Source organism: Erpetoichthys calabaricus, chromosome 1 (genome assembly GCF_900747795.2).
Source record: "Erpetoichthys calabaricus chromosome 1, fErpCal1.3, whole genome shotgun sequence".
NCBI lineage: Eukaryota > Metazoa > Chordata > Cladistia > Polypteriformes > Polypteridae > Erpetoichthys > Erpetoichthys calabaricus.
The window spans coordinates 84,785,283-84,809,148 of NC_041394.2; the positions used below are offsets into that span (position 1 = coordinate 84,785,283).

The 23,866-nt window shown below is 37.2% G+C and overlaps 1 protein-coding gene across 3 annotated transcripts in view; it reads right to left on the bottom strand.

Annotated features, from left to right (window-relative positions):
- LOC114652793 (neurexin-2-like) overlaps nt 1-23,866 on the bottom strand; it is a 1,491,103-nt gene that overhangs the window by 338,546 nt on the left and 1,128,691 nt on the right. For all 3 annotated transcript variants that reach the window (XM_051920100.1, XM_028803111.2, XM_051920099.1), the window contains exon 14: nt 18,034-18,215. In XM_051920100.1, the coding sequence (XP_051776060.1) occupies nt 18,034-18,215 (182 nt within the window). The remainder of the gene's footprint in view (nt 1-18,033; nt 18,216-23,866) is intronic.

Below are 23,866 nucleotides of genomic sequence, written 5' to 3' on the forward strand. Positions count from 1 at the left end.
ACCTATAAAATGCACGTCATGCCAAAATAAATGTTAAACTGCATTGTTGTGTATCATATTCCTGTTCCTGTGTCTTATGCTTGGAATACCAACATGTTTCTCAAGCAAAGCCCAGCTCTTCTATCTATGAATGAACAATGCTAAGTTAGAGAGGCGTCAAGGGTCCTAAAATAAGCCTGGCAAATTCAAGAGGAGTTATGGCCCATTGACCTGGGGAGGCCAGTGCATTTTGGGCTCTGATACCACTGTATTGAGATGCCATCCTGCTCTGTATGGTCTTCTAGCCTGGCTTGAGTTGCTAGTGACTTATTTAACATGGAGAATGAAATAATGCAGATTGAAAGGGCTCAGAAGCAGGAAATAATATTGTCAAAGGACTGCGCTAACAGTAACACAATACTAGCAAAACCACAGAGCAAAGTAAAACGTATTTGTAAGCTACGAGAGTAAAGCTTCAAATATGAGAAAAAAAAATCAACTTGAGAAAAATTATGAAAGATTGATATATCTTTAGTACTTAGAAGAGAGCACTGAGATACTTAAATAGTAATTGTTGCCTAACATTGTAAGAAATGGCAATGAACAGAATCGAAAATTTGGCATTATGGTATCCGACATGAGACCATAGAGTATAATAGACACTGTCATTGCGTGAGTTATTTCTAATTCTGGAGGTGATATAACTGGTAATCTCCTGCCAGGTAGTGGACAGAGGTGGAACAAAGGGTAAGCTGTACATGGAGGCAACCGAGAGAGATAAATGTAAATAGAAGTGCAATAAAAACTGACTAGAGTCAAGAGAAGAAAGCATTAGTCTCAGCAGTTGGTCGTCCTGCACCCATAAAGGTACAGAACTATATTTGAATCGCTGATTCTCACAGCTATACAAAGAAAATTCACTAACAAAGCTTTTACCATACCATTTTAAAGTTAAATTTACACTTCCATACAGATTATAATAGTAACGCTGTCTCTACTTTCAGTGGTTAGTATGTTTATGACAAACACAATACTTACACAGTTGTACTGTACAAAAGAATGAGAGCTACTGGCCCTGACCTGGACTGCATATCTTATGACTAAAGCTGACACACTGTATTCCATACTATTGCTCCTCTATTCACCTTCTATGGCTTTGTCTGCTCACATACATACAGTACATGGAGAGCCTCATGTCTGCACTTGTATTCTGCATCTTGCTTTCTCACTTGTTCACTTGCAAGCACCATTATAAAGGAAATAGAAGGCTGTGATTGGATAAACAGAATGCCAATATTTATATATACAAACAATATCACTTTAACAATTTCAGTCAGAGCTCTGCTCAGCCCCAGAGGAATGTTTCACCACGTTTCAATGTTTTGGCTTCACTAGAATTGTCCTAAGCAGGTTACTGCAAATTCTGCAGAGCCGCTTCTCTTCTGACAACTTACATTAACATGACAGCATTTCTCTGGGTAAGCATGCATGTAATACTCCATTTTATTTATTTATAGTGTGTGAAATTCAAAGAACGGTCTCAGTGACTGTGCCTCCAATCAGTCAATTAGCCAATTAGGTCAAACATTAATGTCACGAATTTGCACAGCGATGTACCTGCTAGCCCAGTCTTTCTATGCCACCAGCAAGCTGACTTCATGATAAATGTGTTTGCCAGAGGTGAACGGCTAATACTACTCTTCTACTATCTCCTGAATGTAACACTGAAACGATTTCCTATTTTGGGGTAAAAAAAGTAATCTGTAACCTGTAAAAAATCACTTTGCTAACTATTAAGAGGCACACATATGTTGCAAATTTCAGGTTATTATTGCATATTTGGGTGACATATGTACAGTATTCAAGGTGACTTACAAAATACAGTATGATTATGTTTTACTATATTTTTGCAGCTTCAGCACAGATGGGTTAAGTGACATCCGCTGGATTACACATGCAAGAATTCACCTTGCAGTCCAAGGTCCGGTGCCATAGCCACCACACCACACTGTGTGTGTTTATATTTTTGATTATTTCAAATTCATTAAAAAGCAATATACATTATTGGAAGCAATGAAATATCAATGCCTCACTTTTGTCAAGCATGTTAAAGAGGATGTAGGAGAAAGGAGAATTTTATAAAATAATTGAAGTGACTATGCCTATTGTAAAGTGACTTATCCCTGGGCCTTTCATATCCAATTGCAACTACTGTATCTAGGCCAACAAGTGGATGATCAGTGCAGATGTTTAAACCAGCTGTCGGTGAAGCAACAAAAGAAAGATGGTACCAACCAATTAGGCTTGCATGAAGAATCACTCAGAGTCCGCAGGTAGGTATCCTGGATTATGTAAATTGAGTTGATGTTTTTTGAATTGTGCCAGTTACACTAGACAAGGTTAGGAAGCTGGTTTAGGACGAGTCCCAAGCAACTGTAATTCCTTTACAATATTATATTATTTTTAGTATTATATTTGGCTGATGCCTTTTTCCAAAGTACATAAGCTATAAGAATTTGGTACAGTTATATCAAATATATATTTTCTACAACTGGGGCGCAAGCAGATTAAGTGGCTTGCTCCGAGCCACACAGTCGGAGGTGAGGGTTAAGCCTATGGCCTTGTTTAAACTCAAGTGACACAGCCACTGCTCCGCAGTGCTTGCCAGTACTATTATTGTCTTGTTTGAGTGTTAGTTGGAGGCACTGGGATGATTGCTCAAAATGGCCTGATTATTGAATTCCTATGCTACATTTCTTTATTTCTTGGCAGCATTCTATAATAGAAAAAGTCAATGTTGCTTTAAAGGTTAACTTCTATATTTCTAAATACTATTTATATTCAAAAATAAACTAGCTTTACTTTATACACTATTCTTAGTGAACATCATCTCAAAACATTTTACAAGTTCAGGACCACAGAACACTTCAAGTATATTATTACTTTATAGTTCGTCCTAGTTTAGGGTGCTGAGTCACAAATTGAGTTCTGCCTGCAATTTTCATACAGCTCTAGAATCTACAGTACATTTGTCAGCATCTTAAGAAGCCTGCTTCTTTTCCACACAATAGTGAACGAGAAACAATTTCCAATCATTTTGGTTAAGTTTATTGCATAATTTCAAAAAAATAGCCACACTATTGATCCAACTAAGATGAAAATGTGGCAATCCCTAAGGCAAACAAAACAATCAAGACCAGGAGATGGGAAAGAAAACAAAGTATGGAAATAGCACGGGTCAAAGCCAGAAAGATAATGAATCAACATTAACAGCCCAATGCACAAAATAGAACTATAGTTGATAAAATGCGCCAAGTTCTAACTCCCTTCAATGATTTTTGCTACCTAAGATTTTGTCATACAGATCCAAAAACTTGGAAACTGGAGATAGCGTGGGTGCCGCCAATTCTAAATGCTGCAGTCACGATGATGTCAGATGTCACACTTCTGGCTGTCATATGGTAGCAATGCAGCACCTCATTTACAATATGGATGCTGTTATTCATAAATGTGCAAAATGGTAGCACTCACAAAAAACAAAATACAAAATTGAGGTTGCGTAGAAGCACCAAAATAAGATTAAAATGAAAATAAAAATCCAAAATACATGCAGAAATGGACTGTTCATAATCCAAACTGATTTACTCATAACAGTTGTGAGGTACACATAGAATATCTTCATTATTACAATATTAAAATTTACTGCTTCTTTCTTTCTTCCTAATTGCAGAAATTGGAGTAATAGCAACAGTGTGACCTTTCTCATGCCTAATTGTTATAAATAGATAAGAAATGTGACTGTAGGGGTCATCAACTGAACCTCCAAACCATCCTACACACGAGTACAAATTCCAGTTAAATAAATAATAATTAATTTTAACAAATAAAACACATCACAGGCACAAGTCCTTCTATTCTCTCTTCTTTTCTTTCTTCCTTTCCTTTCAAGTCTCCAGATGAGTGCAGTCCAGGTCCTTTTCCGACTCTGACTCGCCTGGATAAGGTCAAGCGGCTTCTTTTAAGCAAGACCTGGGAGTGCAGCACTACAGATCAGAAGCACTTCTGGGTCAGGCAGAAGTTCCTTAAAGTGGGAACTATCCATGGAACACTGCAGGTCTGTCTAACAGGACTGTAATTCCTAATCTGCCCTGCGGGTATTCATGGAGGCACTATAGACCAAGAAGACTGCCAACTATTGTATCAGGGGAGCAAATAGTCCATGCGATTGGTATTCCTTTGTCCTTCCATTAAACTGGCCTCCCGGCTGGGTAAGGGACTTTGAACCATCTGGGCGAGAACACCAACCCATGCCTGATGGGTTTCATGCCTGAAAAAGTGCTTGTCTTAGTCGGTGTTTTAGTGGATTCAAATGGTCTTCAAAATGTAACTAACTACATCACTGTATTCAGACTTTGTGAATCTACGTATCTGGAAGGTGAAGAGTAATGTCAAGTCTGATGTGTAACAGGTATAAATATTAGATATAATTACTCAGCCGGAGTCGGACACTGGACAGCAAGCTGCATGAGCTACTGAGAATTTAGTAGTTGCAGTAGATTTATCACCATCATCAAGCAGATAGATGTATGGACTTGGTTACAGAGGGTACTAAGACATTGGTTTACTGTACATAATGTAGCCTGCAATGCTGAGATGAAATAAAGGAATGATATTTTTCGGCTATACAATGCACTTGTGAGGTCTTACTTAGATTATGTGCAGTTATGACCTCCACATTACAATATAGATGTAACATCACTAGAAAAAGTCTAAAGAGAAGTGACTAAACATATTTTATTTGGGGACTGCAGGGTATTAGCTTTAAGGTAAGTCTGAAGGAGCTAAATCATTCCATATTAATGGAAATTTAGAGATAACATAATAGAAATGTTCAAAATTAGTATACCAACTATATCTTCAACTCAAAGTTAGATAATAGAGACTAGTAAGGGAAAATTTCACACAAACTTTGGAAACATTTTGTTCACTCAGAGAGCTATATATAAACAGAATACGTGAGTGGCTTATGCATTAAATTGCATGACTGTGGGGACATTGAAATACTGATGTTACAATATTTCGAAAACTTTAGGTGAATAGGCATCAATAAGCTATGTTGGGCTCTTTAAAAATGTTATCTCCTCTTTCTATACTTATATGCATTCTTATATTGCTTTTAATGAAATGGTTTTGATTTTTGGTTTCTCACCACTAAGTTGTTTATATTTTTTTTTTCCTTTTCTCAAGTTCTCAAGTGATACTTGGTCTACCTTGGAGTGGATGCACTGTCCTATATGATGAACATGTGTTCTGTTCCACATGCTTTTAACTATTACTGTTATTTGTTGAACTGTGCCCTGCCTCTGTCTTGTCATTTATTTCCACATCTGTCAGTCACGTTCCATACTCACAGTGGTGTTATAAATGTCTATGAAACTCACGGAAAGTCCACAGGTTCCAAAATGAACATTTAAATACAATGCACCCGATGTTTCTCACATAGGGACTCCTTTATCTCTGTATTGGTCACGTTTGAAACTTATCTTTAAGGTATATAAACCCCTGGGTCTGGGTAGTTGTGGTACACAGCAATTTGAACCTCTGTCTACGTGCTTCTCTTTGTCACGATTCAACTGTGGAAATCTCTTGCCTTGTAAGTGTCCTTTCAAGCTTTATTGTTTAATGTATACTGTCTGCTATGTATTGCTTTGTAAATCATAATTATTGTCTTTGGTTGTACACCTGTAAATACCTGCATGTTTTCTTCATATATATTTCAGTTTACAATGACGTACATCCAGTAAAAGTCTTCAAGAAAGCTCACCCTTGTTGTTTTTATGTGGATGTACTGAGTTGTTTAAGTTTTCTGTGGCCACGATGAACAAACTGTGTGAAGTGAGGCGGAAAAACCTGTTTTCAGATGCCTCCTGTCCATATTAAAGAAACTGTTGTCATTTGTCTATAGAAGAATTCTGTTCAGGATGTGACTGATGTTAAAAAGTCTTGCATACCGTATATACTCGCAGATAATTTCTCCCACCTATAAGTCGGGGCTGGATTTTACCATATAATTTCCAGTATTTTACAATGTCGGTCGTATAAGTTGAATGCGGAAAACTCAGACTATTGATCCAAGAGATTATGATATGCTAACACCCAACTGAGAGAGTAATCATGGAGCACACTGCCTTGTTTTTCTATGTATTGTTCCTATGTGACCACACAGTAATACTCTAACTATTCCGAAGCGATGTTTGCACTGTTTTGTGTTTTTGGCATCTCACACCCTCATACACCTTTATCATAACAGCATCCCTTATCTACGATGGAGCGTTCGATCAGAAGAAAATATGAAGCTGGTTTTAAATGAAAAGTCGTTGACGTGGCAAAAGAAATTGGTAACTGTGCTGCTGCAACAAAATTCTATGTGTCTGAGAAACTGGTGCGAGATTGAAGGAAGCAAGAAGATGTAAAAAAAAAAAAAAAATGTAATTGTCGTAGTTTTGAACGGGTATATAAGTCGGGGTCTGATTTTTCGGGTTTCAAGCCCCGACTTATATGCGAGTATATACGGTATGTATATTTTTGTATATAGAGTATAATATCATGTTTCTCTGGGTTTTTTTTTTCCATCATTATATTTTTGTGTTTATTTTTCATACTTTATTTGTAATTATTGTATAGCACTCTGGGCTCCTAAATGGATGTGCACTTAATAAGAGTAAAATGAAAATTTAATTGAATTAATTAAAAGCTAATTATCAGACTTGATGTCAAAGTGTATACATATTGTTTAGCTCTAACGATAGAATTCTCTGGCAATTTTTTCAAACTTAAAAATATTTTAGTACATTTGAGAGTTGTCTTCGGTTTTTCCAGTTCTGATTATCAACAATGGGAATTTTCTCATCTTCGTAACTGATGAGTTTTAAGTTAGTATCTGATGACTAAAGGGTCTTCTCTTACTTTCAGAAGGCACACTTTCAGACAGTATAAAAAGAGAAATTAAATGATGGGTGGGTGGGGAGTTTATGATGGTATCCAGCCAGCCTGGATCTGAACAACAGTGCAGTTTGATGAAGATATTATTAATCATTTATGTGAATATGTGTGTAGCATAGATTCTATTAAAACATATTCACTGCAGCATGAAAGATTCCTTACTGCACTGTACACATGCTTTCCTGTTGCACATACTGTGGCTTTATACCTTTTCTACCATTTCTCTTGCAAGTCACTCAGTGTGTGCCATTTATTATAGTCTTTACTAACTCCACATTTGAATGCACAGATTAATTGCATATGAGAAAATGAAAAAAAAAACAAAAAAAAATTACTCAACAATTTGACCTTCTTTCAAGCCAAAAGAATTGAGGAACAATACAAAACAATTATGGCATATCCCACCTCAGTTAATATTTCACAATGAACGTTAAAAAAAAAAAAAGACGGGCTAATTATTAACTGATGCACAGTCAGATATGAATGTTAAAGCCCTTTTATTTTGAAAAATGAGGCATTTTTCACAGAACACTGCAGCCTAGGAGCATTTATAAAATTTTCATTGCATTCACAGGACTCCACATCATTGGTATATGCTCAGAAATTACTTTTTACATCCTGGAACGGCGAACACGTAGCAACACTGTTAGCTGTCATAGTCTGTTGACGGGAGATGACTGCATTGATATTCTTTGTCACTACTACATCTTCATTGCTATCACTGGAAATGGTTGGCATGCAGCTTTGAAGTAATGAGGTGGCGTGCACAGATAATCCCCATCTCAACGCCTGAGTAATGTGCCATCTGACTGTGATGAATTACCGCTTTCGCCCCCACAATGTAATCTTGGTTTTGATGTCTCCAAAGTGTGAATTGAATCCAGAGGTCAGCGTGTGCCAAGAAAGGCCACATCATGCTATTAGGGTATTAAAATTCATCAGCCGAGATATCAGCCACCAAAAGCCTAGAGAGACCTCCTTGAAGCCGCATCTTGCATTAAGCAAAAGGGCCGTTAGCTGTGTATTTATACATTTGGCTCTTCATTGGAGGCGCTATGAAGGCAAGGAGCTAAGTGACTGTTTTAGAGCCATCTTACGCTAAACCATATCATTCTGAGAGGGACTGCAACAAACATGGAGAAACCTATTTTCAAAGCACATTTCTGGATATTTTAGTATGTAAAGTTAATTAAATAAAAGGAAACATGGAGCCCACAGCAAGCGTTGCAAGGGTTAAAGCATAACAACTTCAATCAGTATAAAATATCACAGGGATATATAATTATCTGTTTTATATAATGCCTTTCATGACAAGAACTGTGTGAGACTCTCAGCTGGCACTGTAAATGTGCAGAGTAATAACAATAAAACAGATATTTTATGTTCCTATGCAGAAATCATTTTCAAATTTACATTGACTAACGACCTTTCTTTTCTCAAAAATAGATAGCATTTTTATCTTGAGTTATAATTTTTTAAATTGAATTTTAATGCACAATTTAATGGTGCTTGCAACAAAGGGCTACAAAAATGTTTAGACATTGTGAATCAAGACAAAGTCAGGACTTAAATTATAATATTCTGGCCAGTGCCCCAGCCGAGAGACTGACATTTATGGGTTAGGGAAATAATGGATTGGTGATAGATGGATACTGAGGGAGGCAGAATGGGGTGCTGTTCATCTCCTAGGACAACATATGGCAGCAGAAGGATGCCATTACATATTTTATTTTTAATCAGGCTCCTTAAAAAGAGTACAAAAATAGTATTTTTAGAGGAAAAAGGCCAAAGAGTTTGCAGGGTTGCCTGGGACCTCCAAGGGAATCACTGGGAGTGCAGTCCCAGGAGTTTTACAAGGCCAAGGCCAGCCCCTGAAGCAACTCTTTGTTTGAACCAGAAGTACTTCTTCACTGGAGTGAAGGCCAGATAAGCTTGGAGCTGGGAGAGGAGTAGGAGAGGCAAGGGCTCTTCTGGCAGAGAGGAATAGAAGCCAAAGTGGATGAGGAAGGAGGAGAGAGAGGATTGAGTGTTATATTTGTGGACAAGTGAATCAGGCCCCTCTTAGGCCTAGACAGGAACACTACAGTTTGTAGACAGGCCCATTATTTTATTTGGTTTTCTTGTGCTATGGTCACTCCGTATGTTGATCTTCTCTTGTGCATGCTTATTTTTGGTCCAAATAAAACAACCCACTGTCATTTCACATGGCCCTCCTTGGCTATTCTGGCTTTAGGGTCTGCACAAGAGTACCCCTTATGGTCACAGCATGTATAATTTTTGCTAATATAGTATGGGAATTACTGTACATCATAATAAAAATTCTCTTCCACTCTTAAAGCATGATTATTTGCTTAATCTTGCATCAGTAGATTGGCTCTGCCTTGAACGTTAGCCATAAAGCTAATGTGTGAATCAAAAAGTGCCCCATTGGATACATGTTTATGCCTTGCACTCTTTACTTCTGATCCTAGTCCATGTGCCATTTTATTTAAGAGATCTAGTGTAATGTAAGGAATGGATAAATGGAAAGATGGATGGACAAAGAACGGTTGTATTTCTGCCACACGACTGAACTTAACATTGATCAATGCACACTCATTAATGATCTAAGAAACCTGATGGAAATTCAGAGAGCACAAGATATAAACATAAAATAAGAAATTGCTCAGTGAAATAATTTAAAAATAAGAAACAACATCATTATTAAAGGGAAATAAGCCACAATTCTCTGTTGCACTGAGTGGCCAGGTGGTACATCTTTTTTTTGCAAGGTGCAGCCAGCCTCTGGAAATTAATTATTATCCAGGTCTCAGTTTAATCAATAGGGAATGGCACTGAATACAGAAGCATCCAGTCCTCCGAGCTCAGTCTCATTAACGACAAGACGGCCTTTGATATGAGCACATTAATCAATTTCTGCTGGAGATTCATTTTTATACAAGCAATACAGTAGATGAATTTGTGAAAGTGAAAACTAGCACTGGAAAATGCAATATATTTATATAGCTATAGATGCGATGACACTCTATATAATGAATACAGAATTGAGGGAAGCCATTTCTTAGGCATAAAGCTGACTTACAGTGTGTAGTGTGCAAGATAGATAGATAGATAGATAGATAGATAGATAGATAGATAGATAGATAGATAGACAAGGAGGAGAAGGAGATGATTTTCATATGTTATTATATTCATATATTCATGTACAACCTGAAAGCGGTATTGCAGCTCACATGTGGGAGCTGTTTAAATTATGCCACCACTTAATTGTGTTTCGGCAGAACTAATCTGATTGTGCATGTAAGAAAGAAACATATCTCGTCTGCGATACTGATATTAGTATGCACTCAGAAACTTTTTATCAGAAACAGATCCTATTTGTTAGTCAATAGCTGGCAGCTTCTCTAAATTAATAGAAGCTGGAAAATAAGAATCAGCATCACAAGCTAACATTTGATTATTACTGGGGGTGCTTTATTGAGTTACTAATGCTGCTGAATGGTTTATTAAACTATCATCCACGTTGCTTTGATAGATCACAAATCTTTGTTCTCTATTATCACATATTTATTGCCTGCTTCATGCAGGCAGACAGCAGGAGCTGTTGAATATTTTCTCTGTAAGCATGTACAGCTACTCGCAAATAATGAATAACGCCTTTTTGATCTTGTCTGCGTAAATCACAAAAGAGGTCTGCAATCCACATAAATCATTCACAGAGGAGAGTGCAGAAAGGGAATGGGTGGGAAGGATGATGGGGTCCCTGTACAAGGAATGTCCAAGATATAGAACTACCTACTGGTGGGCCTGAGAGGGGGGTCTCTTTACAGTGAGGAAAACTCAACGGAAAATGGCTAATCTGTCCCTAAGAAAAGACTCTTAGCAGTGGAGGAGTCAATATACTACATAAGAGTATGCTGAAGCGCATTCTGATGCACCATATGAATTAAACTCTGGGCAAGGATATAGGTGCATAAGTGTTGAACACATTGGCGATATCACTTTAGACAGGATTTATGTATATTGTTCCATAGGCTAAACCTGAAAGATGAAAGACAGGAGTTGAAGAATCTAGAGGTATGGACTCAGATGACAGCTAATGCACTGCAGCTATTCACAAACTGCATGCAGTGAGAAGGGCTGGCTTTCATGTGAGCAAACATTATTACTAAAGTCAATGGAAAAGAAATGAGATGGGAACCCCCTAATACTAACACTGCTGCAGGGGGGGAAGGAAAGCAAAGACAATATCAACCATTGACAAGACAGTTGCTCAATATTTTGATGCAGTTAAGCCAACCACATTCAAGTGGTCCTTATCTACATAAGAAGGTTGCAGATCAGACAGCAATCAATTGATCTTTATGTTAAATAGCTTCCTACAAAGAAAAACACGGAAATGCTTACAATTATACAAGCAACTTTGGTCTAGCAGATGCAGGCAACATTGTGACTATCCCCTATGTAATTAATGTAATTGAAGGTATATCAGTGGCTCTATGGGTGTTGCATCAGCTCAGCCTAAAAAAAAAACTGGTTCAGCTTTGTCCTGCAAGCTAACCCAGCAGTGATAGTGTCTCATAGGTAAAGAGGGAGGTGGTTTAGTGACAGAGGCAGTAAACTCTATGGAAAGACACTGAAAGAGAAAAGAAATCATGTGCAGTTATAGCTTTATAGTTGGATTAAAAAAAAAATCGGGTCAGTGCCTCCAGCTACTCCCAAATGTTCATCTCTCAGCTCCATTAAAAAAGAAAGCATGTCAAATCAAAGGAATTACTGATTGCTTTGCCTTTATATGCCTCTCTAACACTCTGCCCGCCTGATAATCTAAGTCTTGCATGGCTGAACTGTTTTAAACATTTCCCGACACATTTCATTATTGTGACCAGAGGAGTCCTTTAGTGGGTCCAAGGATTCAGAGGACCACCTTTCAAAGAGTAGGGGCCAGAACCTATATCTCAGATGTGGGTGGGGAACATTGTATTGCAATAGGATGTTAAAGACCACTAGTAGTGGTGACATGGCAACTAGCATCAGCCCACCCAAGAACAACAGAGAAGATTATATGACAAGAAAAGGATTGCGGTGCTGAGTTTTTCATTTTCATGACTCGATCTACAATGGTTATGACATCAACTTGACAATCGGTAGCGAGGAATGCTGCGAAATGTTTAGTAGAAACATCTGTCATATACTGGAAGGATAGGCTGAAAAACCTATCAGCTCTGTAAAGCCAGATCAGATTTATCCTTATACCCTTAAATCTTGTCCTTAAACCTTGGATCAAGACACAGTTCAAATCCCACTTCAGTATTCCCTACTGACCAGGATGCAATTTTCACCTGATCTCATGGCACCAGCCATAAGGAAGCTGAGCTCTGTAGGTGTTTCAAAATAGCTGGAAGGCAGCAGTGTAATCAACCACCACAAAATCTTCTTGGAATTGCAGTCACTCCTTTCCTAATACACAATCACTTCACGAGGCTAACACAGTGGTTCTTTGAGCCAATGAACAGCGTACAAGAAACGACTACGTTAGCAGCAAGGTCATTTTAGTTACATTTTTAAAATTAGTCAAAAGTTCAGAAAACTAAACTGGAAAGTAAATAACAGTTAAAAACAGAAATAAAAAATATTTGTGTTGGATTTTTTAATTATTACTTAACCATTTTTATTTTGAGAAAATCCATTTCATTTTAGTTTTTATTTTGGCATAAAAATGTCTATCCAAAGGAGATTAAGAAATGAACACTGTGTCCACGTACCAAAGTTATTGTAGAAACATTCAGATATACCCATAAAAGACTCTAACAGGATACTTTTGCTCCAGCTGTCAACATATTGATATTTTCTGAACATTTTATGGAATGAGTGTTATTCACTTTGTAGCAGTGTCCATCTGTTCAAGGAGCAGGCTACTTACTCTGGCAGCGCTAACCATTTTCACTTTGTCCTTTACACTACCATATAACAGAAGGTAATTCGGACAACTTACTAAGCATTCCTGGTTTAATAAATAGCTATACCAGTACACTTTTTCTTTTTTTTTTGTTTTCGATTGACTGATTTTGACCAGTATAGCTTGTCATCTTACCTTCTTAAGTAGGTTTGTGTTTCTCCAGCATGCCAGTCCTCAGCCTCTTTATAGAAATCTTTGTAAATGCAGTTTAAATGTTTTTAAATTTGCTGGGGTTTATTTGACATCCACAGACATAACCACCACGTACACCAATTACAAACTTGTTCTTGTTACTGTTTGTGCCACGCTTCAAGTACTCCTGCACAGTATGGGCAATTCTTTGCTGTGTGTCTCTGTTCAAAAACATTCCTTCTAGCTAGCTGATGGTTTACTTTTTAGTCTTTACTCACTATTTAGTTTTGTTGAGGCGGAGTGGTAGCTCTGAGGCTAGAGATCTGCACTGGCAATCGGAAGGTTGCCGGTTCGAATCCCGTAAATGCCAACAGGGACTCTGCTCTGTTGGGCCCTTGAGCAAGGCCCTTAACCTGCAATTGCTGAGCAATTTGAGTAGTGACAAAAGCGCTATATATATGCAACGAATTATTATTAAAATGAAATGCTTTTTTTAAGTTATTTTAGTTGCAGAAAGCATTGCACCACACAAATCCTTTCAGATGTTTCATGCTTATTGTAACATAAAGGAATGCCTGAAGTTAGTTAGTCAAAAAATCATGAATAAAGAATCACCTACAGTACTGGTGGATGAAAGTTACAGAAGACACTAGAGGAGAGGAGGGTCTGGAATGCTGGGATACCAACAGACGCTAATTTCGACAAAAGACCGCACTTCAGTCACTATCTACGCACATGAATTCTATCAAAGTCAAAGTCTTCAGAGTTGAAATGCAATTCCCTTCCTAGGGTGATGATTGGAAAGTAATTGTGTATTATTACAGCAAATGACATTTGTTTCTTTTTCCTGTGTGTTTTCTGTAATATATCGTTTTCCTGAACAGCCAAGGAAAAAATCATTAAAAACACTATTTTGTGGCCTAAGTAGAAAATTAATCCAATACATGTTAAGTAACAGCAGGAGCTCAGTGCTCTTGGGAGACTGTACAGTGTGTTTGTATTTTGGCTTGTTTTTTAAAAAGCTGTATATCAGGCCTATGTATTAACAGCTGTTTTTAACAATTTCTTACAGCCTATATATCTAAATGCCACAAGATTTTAAAAAGGTAGAAAAAGGAAAATCCCTAAAATAAGGAAGGCTGTTGAGAAAACCCCTTCCTGCTATTATACTCATTATTTATTACACCTAGTGACTTGAGAAAGTTTCCCACCTGTCTGAACAGCTGTCCCCACCAAAGGCACAGTGTGGTAGCATCAATTAGCTAATCTGAATTGGAATATGAATTGATTAATGAGAATGAAGCCCCTTTCCCAATCCGCTAAATATATTAAAAGAAAGACACTCAGTCATTAGGCATTGTCTTACAGCAACGTCTAAATTCCCAACACTTTGAATCAAAAGAGCTTACAATCAGATAAATTCAAATTCAACCTGACTTTCACAATACTAAAGTAGCATCTGGCAGAGCTATTGATCACTATTTGATATCCAAGTGGCTGTTGAGTTTGAATTGGATGAATGGAGCTGCCCCATTGAAAAAATTAAACCATTTTGAGGCTGTCGCAGCTTAAAGCAAATGACAAGTGGGTGATAAGCAAAAACACAAACCAAGAAACAAATTCAGGAATTGAAGAAAAAATCCAAAGCCAGGGGTTTGCTATGAAGCATTTTTCTTACTAGTCTAAACAGACATTTGGATTCAGCACTAGACCCTGGGCTACAACAGTTGCCCTGTCCAGGGAATGTGCCTGGCTGGAGGATAAGAGAGTGAACAAACCCTTTATCATCTTGCATGGAAGGTCTTACCATACATTAGTTTGTCTCATGTGGCTGCTGCACCACTTCAAGCTTATTCAAAGCTTGCCTGCTAATCACGTAGGACTGTGTTACTCCACTTGAAGCACATGTCACTCCAGCCTTCCTAAAATGCTACTTTAGCAAAACTGTCATCACTTGTTGAACTAAAAAAATATAATCTATTAGGGAAAACTATCCATCCATCCATCCATTTTCCAACCCGCTGAATCCGAATACAGGGTCACGGGGGTCTGCTGGAGCCAATCCCAGCCAACACAGGGCACAAGGCAGGAACCAAACCTGGGCAGGGTGCCAACCCACCGCAGGGGAAAACTATTATTTGTTTAAACTTTCTAAACATAACCAAGCTGTTTTTTGGTATTTAATGAAATTTCTCATTGTACATTGCCATTGGTGCTTATCAATCATCACCCGATACCCCCATTATGGAAAAGTGAAAATGTTTTCAGAAAGGTTTGCAAATTTATTAAAAACAATCAAAAACAGAAATCTCTAATTCATTTAAATATTCAACCTTTCAATTCAGTACTTTATAGATGCCCCATTGGCAGCAATTACAGCTTTAGGTCTTTTTGGCTAAGTCTCTACCAGCTTTGCACACCTGGATTAGGGCTGTTTGTCTTAAGGTCCATTACATAGAATGAGAAGAGTCTGTAAACTGTCATTGTCAGTTCTCTCCACCCATGCTCTATGGAGCTTTAGCTGGGCCACTCAAGGCCAGTCAAAGACTTGTCCTGAAGACACTCTAGTGTTGTCTTGGCTGTATGGCTTAGGTCATTGTCATGCTAAAAGGTGAACCGTTGCCTCACTCTGAGATCCCATACACTCTGGAGCAGATCTCTCTGTATTTGGCTGCAGTCATCCTTCCATTCATTCTGACCAGTCTGCCTGTCCCTGCCACTAAGAAGCACCTCATAGCATTCACTCTAATGAAGGCATTATTCAGTTGATGGCCTAGTGCTTTGTGTTCTGCCCAAAAGAGTTAAGTTTTTGTCTCATCAGACCTGAGAATCTTTTTTGTCATGGGGTCAGAGCACTTTAAATGTTGTTTGGTAAACTCCGACTGGGAGTTAGCCACTCTGCCATAAACGCTTGATGGAATGCTACTGAGATGGTCGTCCTTCAGACGCATTCTCTCATCTCAGCAGAGGACTTCAGAAGCTCTGTTAGAGTGACCATTGGCTTTTTAGTCACCTCCTTAAACATTGTCCTTCTTTCCCAGTTACTCAGTTTGAGTCCTGGTGGCTTAAATTCCTTCCATTTCATAATTATGGACTCTACTGTGCCCCTGAGAACATACAAAACTTTACAAATGGTTTATAATACCCTTGCCCTGATCTATGCATCACCAGAATTTTACTGCTTATGTCTACAGGGAGCTCCTCGGACGCCATGGCTTGCTTGTTGTCCTGACATGCATTGTGTCCCAAATGCGGACTCCAATCAAGCGCTGGAAACAAGCAAACGGGTTGCACCTGACCACAGTTTGGAGTGCTCCAGCAAAGGGTCTGAATATTTATATAAATGATTCTCATTAAATTTGCATACCTTTCAGAAAATATGTACACAGTTTGTCATTATGAGGTACTTAGTGCAGACTGATGGGCAAAAATGCCAAATCATTCCATTTAAGATTAAAGATACATCACAATAATGTCTGCAGAAAGCAAAGGGCTGAATTGTTTCTGAATCCACTGTGTGTATATATATATATATATATATATATATATATACAGTATAGATAGATAGATAGATAGATAGATAGATAGATAGATAGATAGATAGATAGATAGATAGATACTGTATTAATCCCAAGGGGAAATTCACAATATTCAAAATTCACTATATAGATATAGATAATAAAAATTGATTAATCCATCTTATGTTACACCAGTGTTTCTCAACCTGTAAGTATTTGCGACCCAAGTTTTCATAACAGTTTTAATCGTGCCCCCTAACGTTTTTTTGAAAGAAGCCCACTAATACCAATTTGTTCTTTTTTAATTAATGATATATCATAGATGCATATTTTATTATACCTACTTAACTTTTATCGACATTTATCTAACTCTGTATTTATTTTTCTAGTATCAGAATGTAGTTTAAGTTAATTTGTTTTGGTTTCAATAAATGTATTTTTCATATTTTCGATTCTTGTTTTCTTTTTTTCCACATCTTCGCACCTCCCTAGGGGGGCCTGCCCCACAGTTTGAGAACCACTTTGTTACACAGCCACTGTCTGAGAGTCTACAAATTCTATCACTGTTTTAGAATCTCCAGGGGATCCACGTATCTAGATTTAGGCTTAATGAACAGAACACATACTAACATGTAAAACATTTTTGTACTATGATTTTATAGAAAACAGCATGTTTTAATCGATTCATAATTATATAGCACCCTTCACAATAGACTCAGAGTGCAATATATCAGCAGTAGGTAAGATGCAAAATTACACAGAAAATGGCACAGAACGTGCATGTTAATAATAATAATTCCAGTAACAAGCTGGAATTAAAGCATGATTGTTAATAAAAAGAGAGTAAAAAATATTCGACTGCTATTCATTTGAAAGAAATTAATTTCCAAGGGTAAAAGGTAATTTCTGTATAATATATCACCTTAAACTATGAACATTATTAAAAGTTAAAGAAGCAGTTTGCTTGGAGCCAGACAGTTAGTAAGCCACAATGGCTGCTACACCACACATACATACAGCAATTTATCAAAGAGGAGAATAGGCAGGGTTGTGTTGAGTCTCCTCAGAACAATGAGCATCAGACTAAACTCTAAGAGTGAGAACACAATCTGCTTATTTTCTTGGTAACCCAAAAAACTGCTCTGGATAGGTGGACTTGACATCATGACTGCTTTCTGAAATCCCCATGCTGACTATACATTTGACTCGATTCCTAGTTGTCCTTATTTCACGGTACAACAGGCAAAAGTCTGGATTGGGATATTGTTTCCTGGAGGGACTGGAGTTTCAAGCTACCTTTTTTAATTAGAGTACTTGTTTTTTTTGAAGTTCAGTCTTTGTAAAAACACTGAAAAGATATGCAAAGGGCATAGCAAAAAATAAGACAAAAGATTATAAAAGTACCACATATGAAATGCCAAAAATAGACAAATTCCAACTTACTATGTGAAGCTGCAGGTAGTCTTCTAGGCCGCTTGCACTTTCCACCCGGACTAGAATGGCATCTTTAAGCTCAGTGCTAAAGCCAACAGCTAGTCGGTCTGCCCGTGTGCTCGGCCGATCATTGGGAGGCCATGTGTATGTAATAAGGGCTCCACCCCGCCCAAAAATGTAGGTAGTTCCAGCTAGAAGAATAAAAGGAAAAAACATTATAAACCAACACCAGCCAAGACTACAATAACTTAGTGTTAGCATGACTCAATGCAGGTTTCTCATTTGAAAACATAAATTACTCCTAATGATAAAAGACATCTGCCCCGCCAGTTACAAATGCAATAAAAGAATCTGCAATCATTGTGAACACCACCATGTCTACCTGTGCAATGCACACATATTCTTTACCTGATATCAATATTAAATGTATTTCTATAAAAATTCCCAATTCCCACAATTTTTTAATAGGTGGCATATGCAATTAAGAGGAAGCTAATGTTAAAGGAACAGATGTGAGACTTCACCCAGGCACCAAAAGTATGCAGTTAGGAGGCACACAATTAGACTGAAGAGATAGAAAGCTGGCAGTAAAAGGGCTCATATATTTTCATGTAAATCAGCTGCAACAAATGCATTACTTAGTATACCTTAGGATTCTGTCACAAACGAGAATCCAAAAGAAAATAAAACACTTAAAAACTAATTTCAAAACCTTGTCAGTCAGCTCATTGGAAATTAAACACTACTGTTGAGTTTCTGCTATTCTATCTTTTTGATGTGCATCGTTACTGAAATCTGCCTTAATCAGTTAAAAGGTGGATAAGATACTTGTGGATTCTTCAGACAGAAGCCTGCCTATTTCTGGATGTGTAAGAATATTTTCAAGGAGCTACAGAATTGTATAAGTGACGTGCAAACAAATGTTTTCTGGTACATTTTTTTCATCATGGACATGAGAAAATAAGAGGAAGAGGAATAAAAATAGAAAGATTATAGTATCTCATGAAATTCTACAATGCAAGGCATAAATCATGCTTCATTAGGTGAGCTGTTATTAATAGTAGATCTGTCCAGAAAAACAAAATTTTCAGTGGCAAAAAAGAATTACAGGTAAGCACTATGTGGATACAGCTGCAGTGCAATGTGTATTATGGGATACATTTTATGATAGTCCAGCCTAGAATAGACAGCTGGTGGACTGATAAACCTGCTCCTTTAGTAAGAAACAGAAATGGAAAATAAAAATTTACCACAAAAATGTTAAGAAAAAGTAAAAGCATGTAGGTCAGATAGGAATCCAGGAATACAGACACCCACTTAGATTACTAGGTGTTTTTGGAAAAGAAGACATTGTAAGTGGGAGCAAAGGTTTTAGAGAGAATCAACTGGAATGCCACCTGTTACGACCGTGTCAATGGTTTATTATTATTATTTACATTTTTTTTTCATTTTTTTAACAAATTTTGCAGTTTTTCCCTGCTCCCTTGTTATTTTGTTGGTTAGGTCTTTGCATTGTTGGTACTTTTATTCCAGTCCCTTTCATCATTAATTCTGTAAGTTGAAGAGCTTTGTGTATTCCTGCTGATTACCTCAGGTCTTAGCTGAAACTTTAGCTTGCTACTCTTTGCTTGTTTTATGAGGGCTCTCTTTTTAGTGCTTTTCTCCTTATCCAGTTCACTCTTTAAGTGTAGCATTTTCTGTGTTACATTTTTTTGGTAATTATTTGGATTACATTTTGTTTTGTTTATTTAGCATTTAGTTTGATTTTGCATTCTTTGATAATCTAATCTTTAGTTTTGGAGACTTTTATCATTTGTATTTGTTAAATAGGGACTTTTTTGATTCAATTAAATCTTTTAAAATTTTCTTTATTTAATGCATTAAAGTAAATGTAATTCAAAGGTTTTGTGTATTTGTGTATTTTGGGTGGTTCCCCCTCTCTTTTTGGGTTTTACCTTTTCAGGTCATTTTTGTGATTTTTAGGCCTGAGACCTTTTCAGAGTGTGTAGGCCTTTTAGTATTCAGGCTTTGAAGATTGAGGTCTGAATTACATCTTCACTGTAATAAGAATTTAAGCACCTGTTCATATTGCTGATCAACTGTATCATTATTATTAGAAGTACCTGACATGAAAGACACTATAAAAATCCATTTGATCAACTCCTGACAACCATATTTCTATCTTGTGTGGGTTGACTTTCTGCTGATACTTCTTTGGAGGTCTATTTTAAGCTTCAAAACAGATAAATTCATTATTAAATAATTATTTTTGGAAATATTAATTAATTTATTTAAAAACGTCTTAACTAGCCCACTCCACAATAAATTATTAATGATGCATCTCCTTCATCTTTATGGAATAATACTACAAGCTTTTTATTTTGATTAGCAGCCAACGTGCCCTAGTAATTAAAGAGAAACAGCAAGCTGACAGATTTTAATTTTCTGACTCACTTATGTGGCCCTGAGTGATTCTCATTGCTCATGTGTGCTTCAAATGTAAGGCTGTTACATACTGCTCAAGTGAAGTGCTTTGGAGCGCTTTTCATTTTTTTTTATTCTTGTAAGGTTACACAACAATCAGTATTCATCCATGCATTGTCTAAAATCATAACATTCTCAAATGCGTTTAGTCCATTTCAGAGCTACTGTAATCTAAAGCCTATGCTGGCTGGATCAGTTGCTAGATAGACTTCAACCAAGGACATGACAATTGATCTAAGATGCACATCTTTAGCATGAAAGCAGAGTACATGGTAAAAACTGAAATGAGTACACGCACATGAGTATACATGCAGATGGGGACCAAGCTATGAATTGGACCTCGATTCCTCAAGCTGGGACTTTGCCTGTCTAAGCTTCATCCTTTGTCATGGTATCCAATCATGTTCTAAAACCAGACGTGGACTTGCACCAGATAGCACCCAGATTCATGAATCTTAGATGAAGTGAAACATTCTCTGTATGATTTGCTCACAACATCACTACCCTGTCTCTCCATAACTGAAACAGAGACAAAATTGTTACACCTTCATTAAATCTTGACTTGATAAGTGGAAGTATGTTTTCTGCAATCCACCTGCAACGACTGCAGATAGCCCAGTGGCAGATGAAAAACGTTGCTGTCAGAGTGCTGATACAGGCTAAGCACAGTTGACATATCGCCCCTTAGCTGGCTCTACTGTATCGGATGACTGTCCAATTTAGGATTCTAGTCAAAACTCAATTACTCCCTAAAAATGATCCAAATAACCCTGCTACAGAGGGGTAGTTTTTGTAGCTTACCTACAAAAAAAAATTCTGTCACTTTGTCTGATATGGAGGTTTAACCATTTTTTTTGTCTTTTACAGTTAGCATTTTAAAAAGAATTTAATTACTGGAGAAACCTGCTAGCTGTCATACTATATATACTGAAGAGATTCAGTAACATCTGTCATACTGTATATATGCTATCTTAAACCAAACTCTTCAGGGGAACTGCTTCTTTACATCTTTGGAGAATACATTAGAAGAAAGCAAAAATAACTGAAGAGAATTATAGATGTCAAAATCTCTTTATGTGGCAAATAAAGCAACTAATTAACTAACTAAAGAGGACAGCGAATAAATGTGCAAGCTGTACAACTGTTTCATTTGATCTTTGAAAATTTCATGTAAATATTACTAAAAGAATTAACTTTTTCTTACGGTAAAAGATGGCATATGTAATTTTATACTCTCATGCTTATAACACAAATCAACTACAGAGATGGTTCTTCGTCTCTCTCAAAATGTGTTTTACTTTAGATGTTACATGAATGAAACCTGACAGCTTAGCAAGTTTATATTCAGTTACAAAATTGAATTTAACTTCACAATTGTATCCCCTGCACTCTCATGTTGCCCCTTAACTGGGTGTACTCTTCTCCAGGTTTACTTGATCTTATTTCTATAGATTGAGTGCTTCTTAATATCTTAGATGGTGTGCATTACTGAAATACTAATGATCTCCTATCAGTACAAAATGATGCAATTCAGAAAAGAGACCTGGCAAATAGCGGGTGCCAAATATAGATATCTCTAGGGGCTCATTCCATCTTTAGGCTATTTCAGTACATCGCCATAGGTGATCGCCTGCGTCCTCATTCTGTTCACTAAGGAGTTGCAGGCACAGAGACTATTCAGGTAACATTTCAAAAAGAATGGAGTCCAGTAAGTGAACTGGAGAATTATAAAAACAGCAATTTCTAAATGTCAGCGGTAAACCAAAACTGACAGCTGGAACTAAAAAGCTCAGCCATAAAAAAGAGAAACTTAAAAAAAGAGTCAGGAAATTGTAAGGGTTTAGCATGAACCATGCAAGCCTCAGCTACTGAAAATGGATTTTCGATTTCCAAAATACAACACAATGAAGGTCTTTATCTAATTTTGTGCCTTTATGGTGAGAGCTAGCAAAAGGGTTTTGCAAAGTCAGTCATAAGGTTTACGGAATTATAAAAATGGAAAAAACTTATCTAATATTTGATAGAAGATTGGAAAAAAATGTTTGGTTAGTACATAAAATGATAATACAAATGACAGATTTCATAATTTTCATGATATAACAATTAACCTAAAATGAGAATTTGAAAGACCTAACAAGCAAAATAAATATATATCAAAAAAAGGCTGCGCCAGCACACTACTCAAGGTGGCCAATATTTTAACCAGATGTTGGGTCACAACTCTGTAATAACACCAGGGAGGTACCAGTAGAATGGACAGCCCTGAATCCCCAGTGAGGATGCCTCTACATCATCACAGTTTTAGATTTCCCATGAAGATCGTCTATTAGAAAATAAGGCATTGGCAGTAAACTGAAACAGTCCAAAGACACACTGTGTGCTACAAGACATATATACTATATACCATCTGATAAACATCCTGAGTAGCAATAGCCAAAATTAATAGAATCAGCCTGCTGCACCAAAAGTGGTATAACATCAACCACCAAATCTGTGGTTTGTCCAATTCTATGTTTTCTTCAGAAACAGAAATGGTGGAGGTAAGACCACTATCTGACTAATGCCAAAACCCTACCAGGGAGATTAAGTTCTGTCATTTCAGCAAAGTAAAAGGCAATGGCCAACACCAATAGAGACTCATTAAAATACATGAGCTAAAGAAAGAAGCATGTCACAACAACAACAACTAAACATTTGAAGTATGCACATGTATTTATTAATGTTCTATATGTTTCACAGGCTGATAGAGAGCAGTGTGGGGTATACTTGCAAGAAAACTGAAGAGGACTGCTATGCTAAAAGGAACATGCAGGGAAAAAATAGTGCTGCTAGCAAAAAGCTTCATAGGAGCACTAACAGATTTTTGAAGGGAGTCTGGGTCACCCAGATATACTCATGAAGGGTAACCCAGAAGTGTTCTCGGCCTCAGGACTAACAACTTCTTCTAGGTTGAACTGGATATTGTTAAGCTTGGAGTTTGGAGCTAATGCGTGACAATGGCTCATATGGTGAGAGGGAAGAAGAAAGGCCAGAGAGCTGTCCTGAGATCAGAGGGAAATGTTCAAGGCTGGATAGGTGAACCAGTCCTCCAACAGTATAGTTAGGCACTTTTGTTGTTTGGGTAAGCCGGAAAGTCTGGGGTTTGTTATTTTACCTCTTTGTGTATGATTCTTTGTTCCCTGCCCCTGTTATTCACTTGTTTTGTTAATACCACCCCCTTTACTTTATTATTTTGGCTCTCAGGTTGTGATTTTGGGTTTGGGGAACAGTTTTGAATGCTCCTGAAGTCCACATTAGATTGTAAATACAGTGATCCCTCACTATATCGCGCTTCGCCTTTCGCGGCTTCACTCTATCA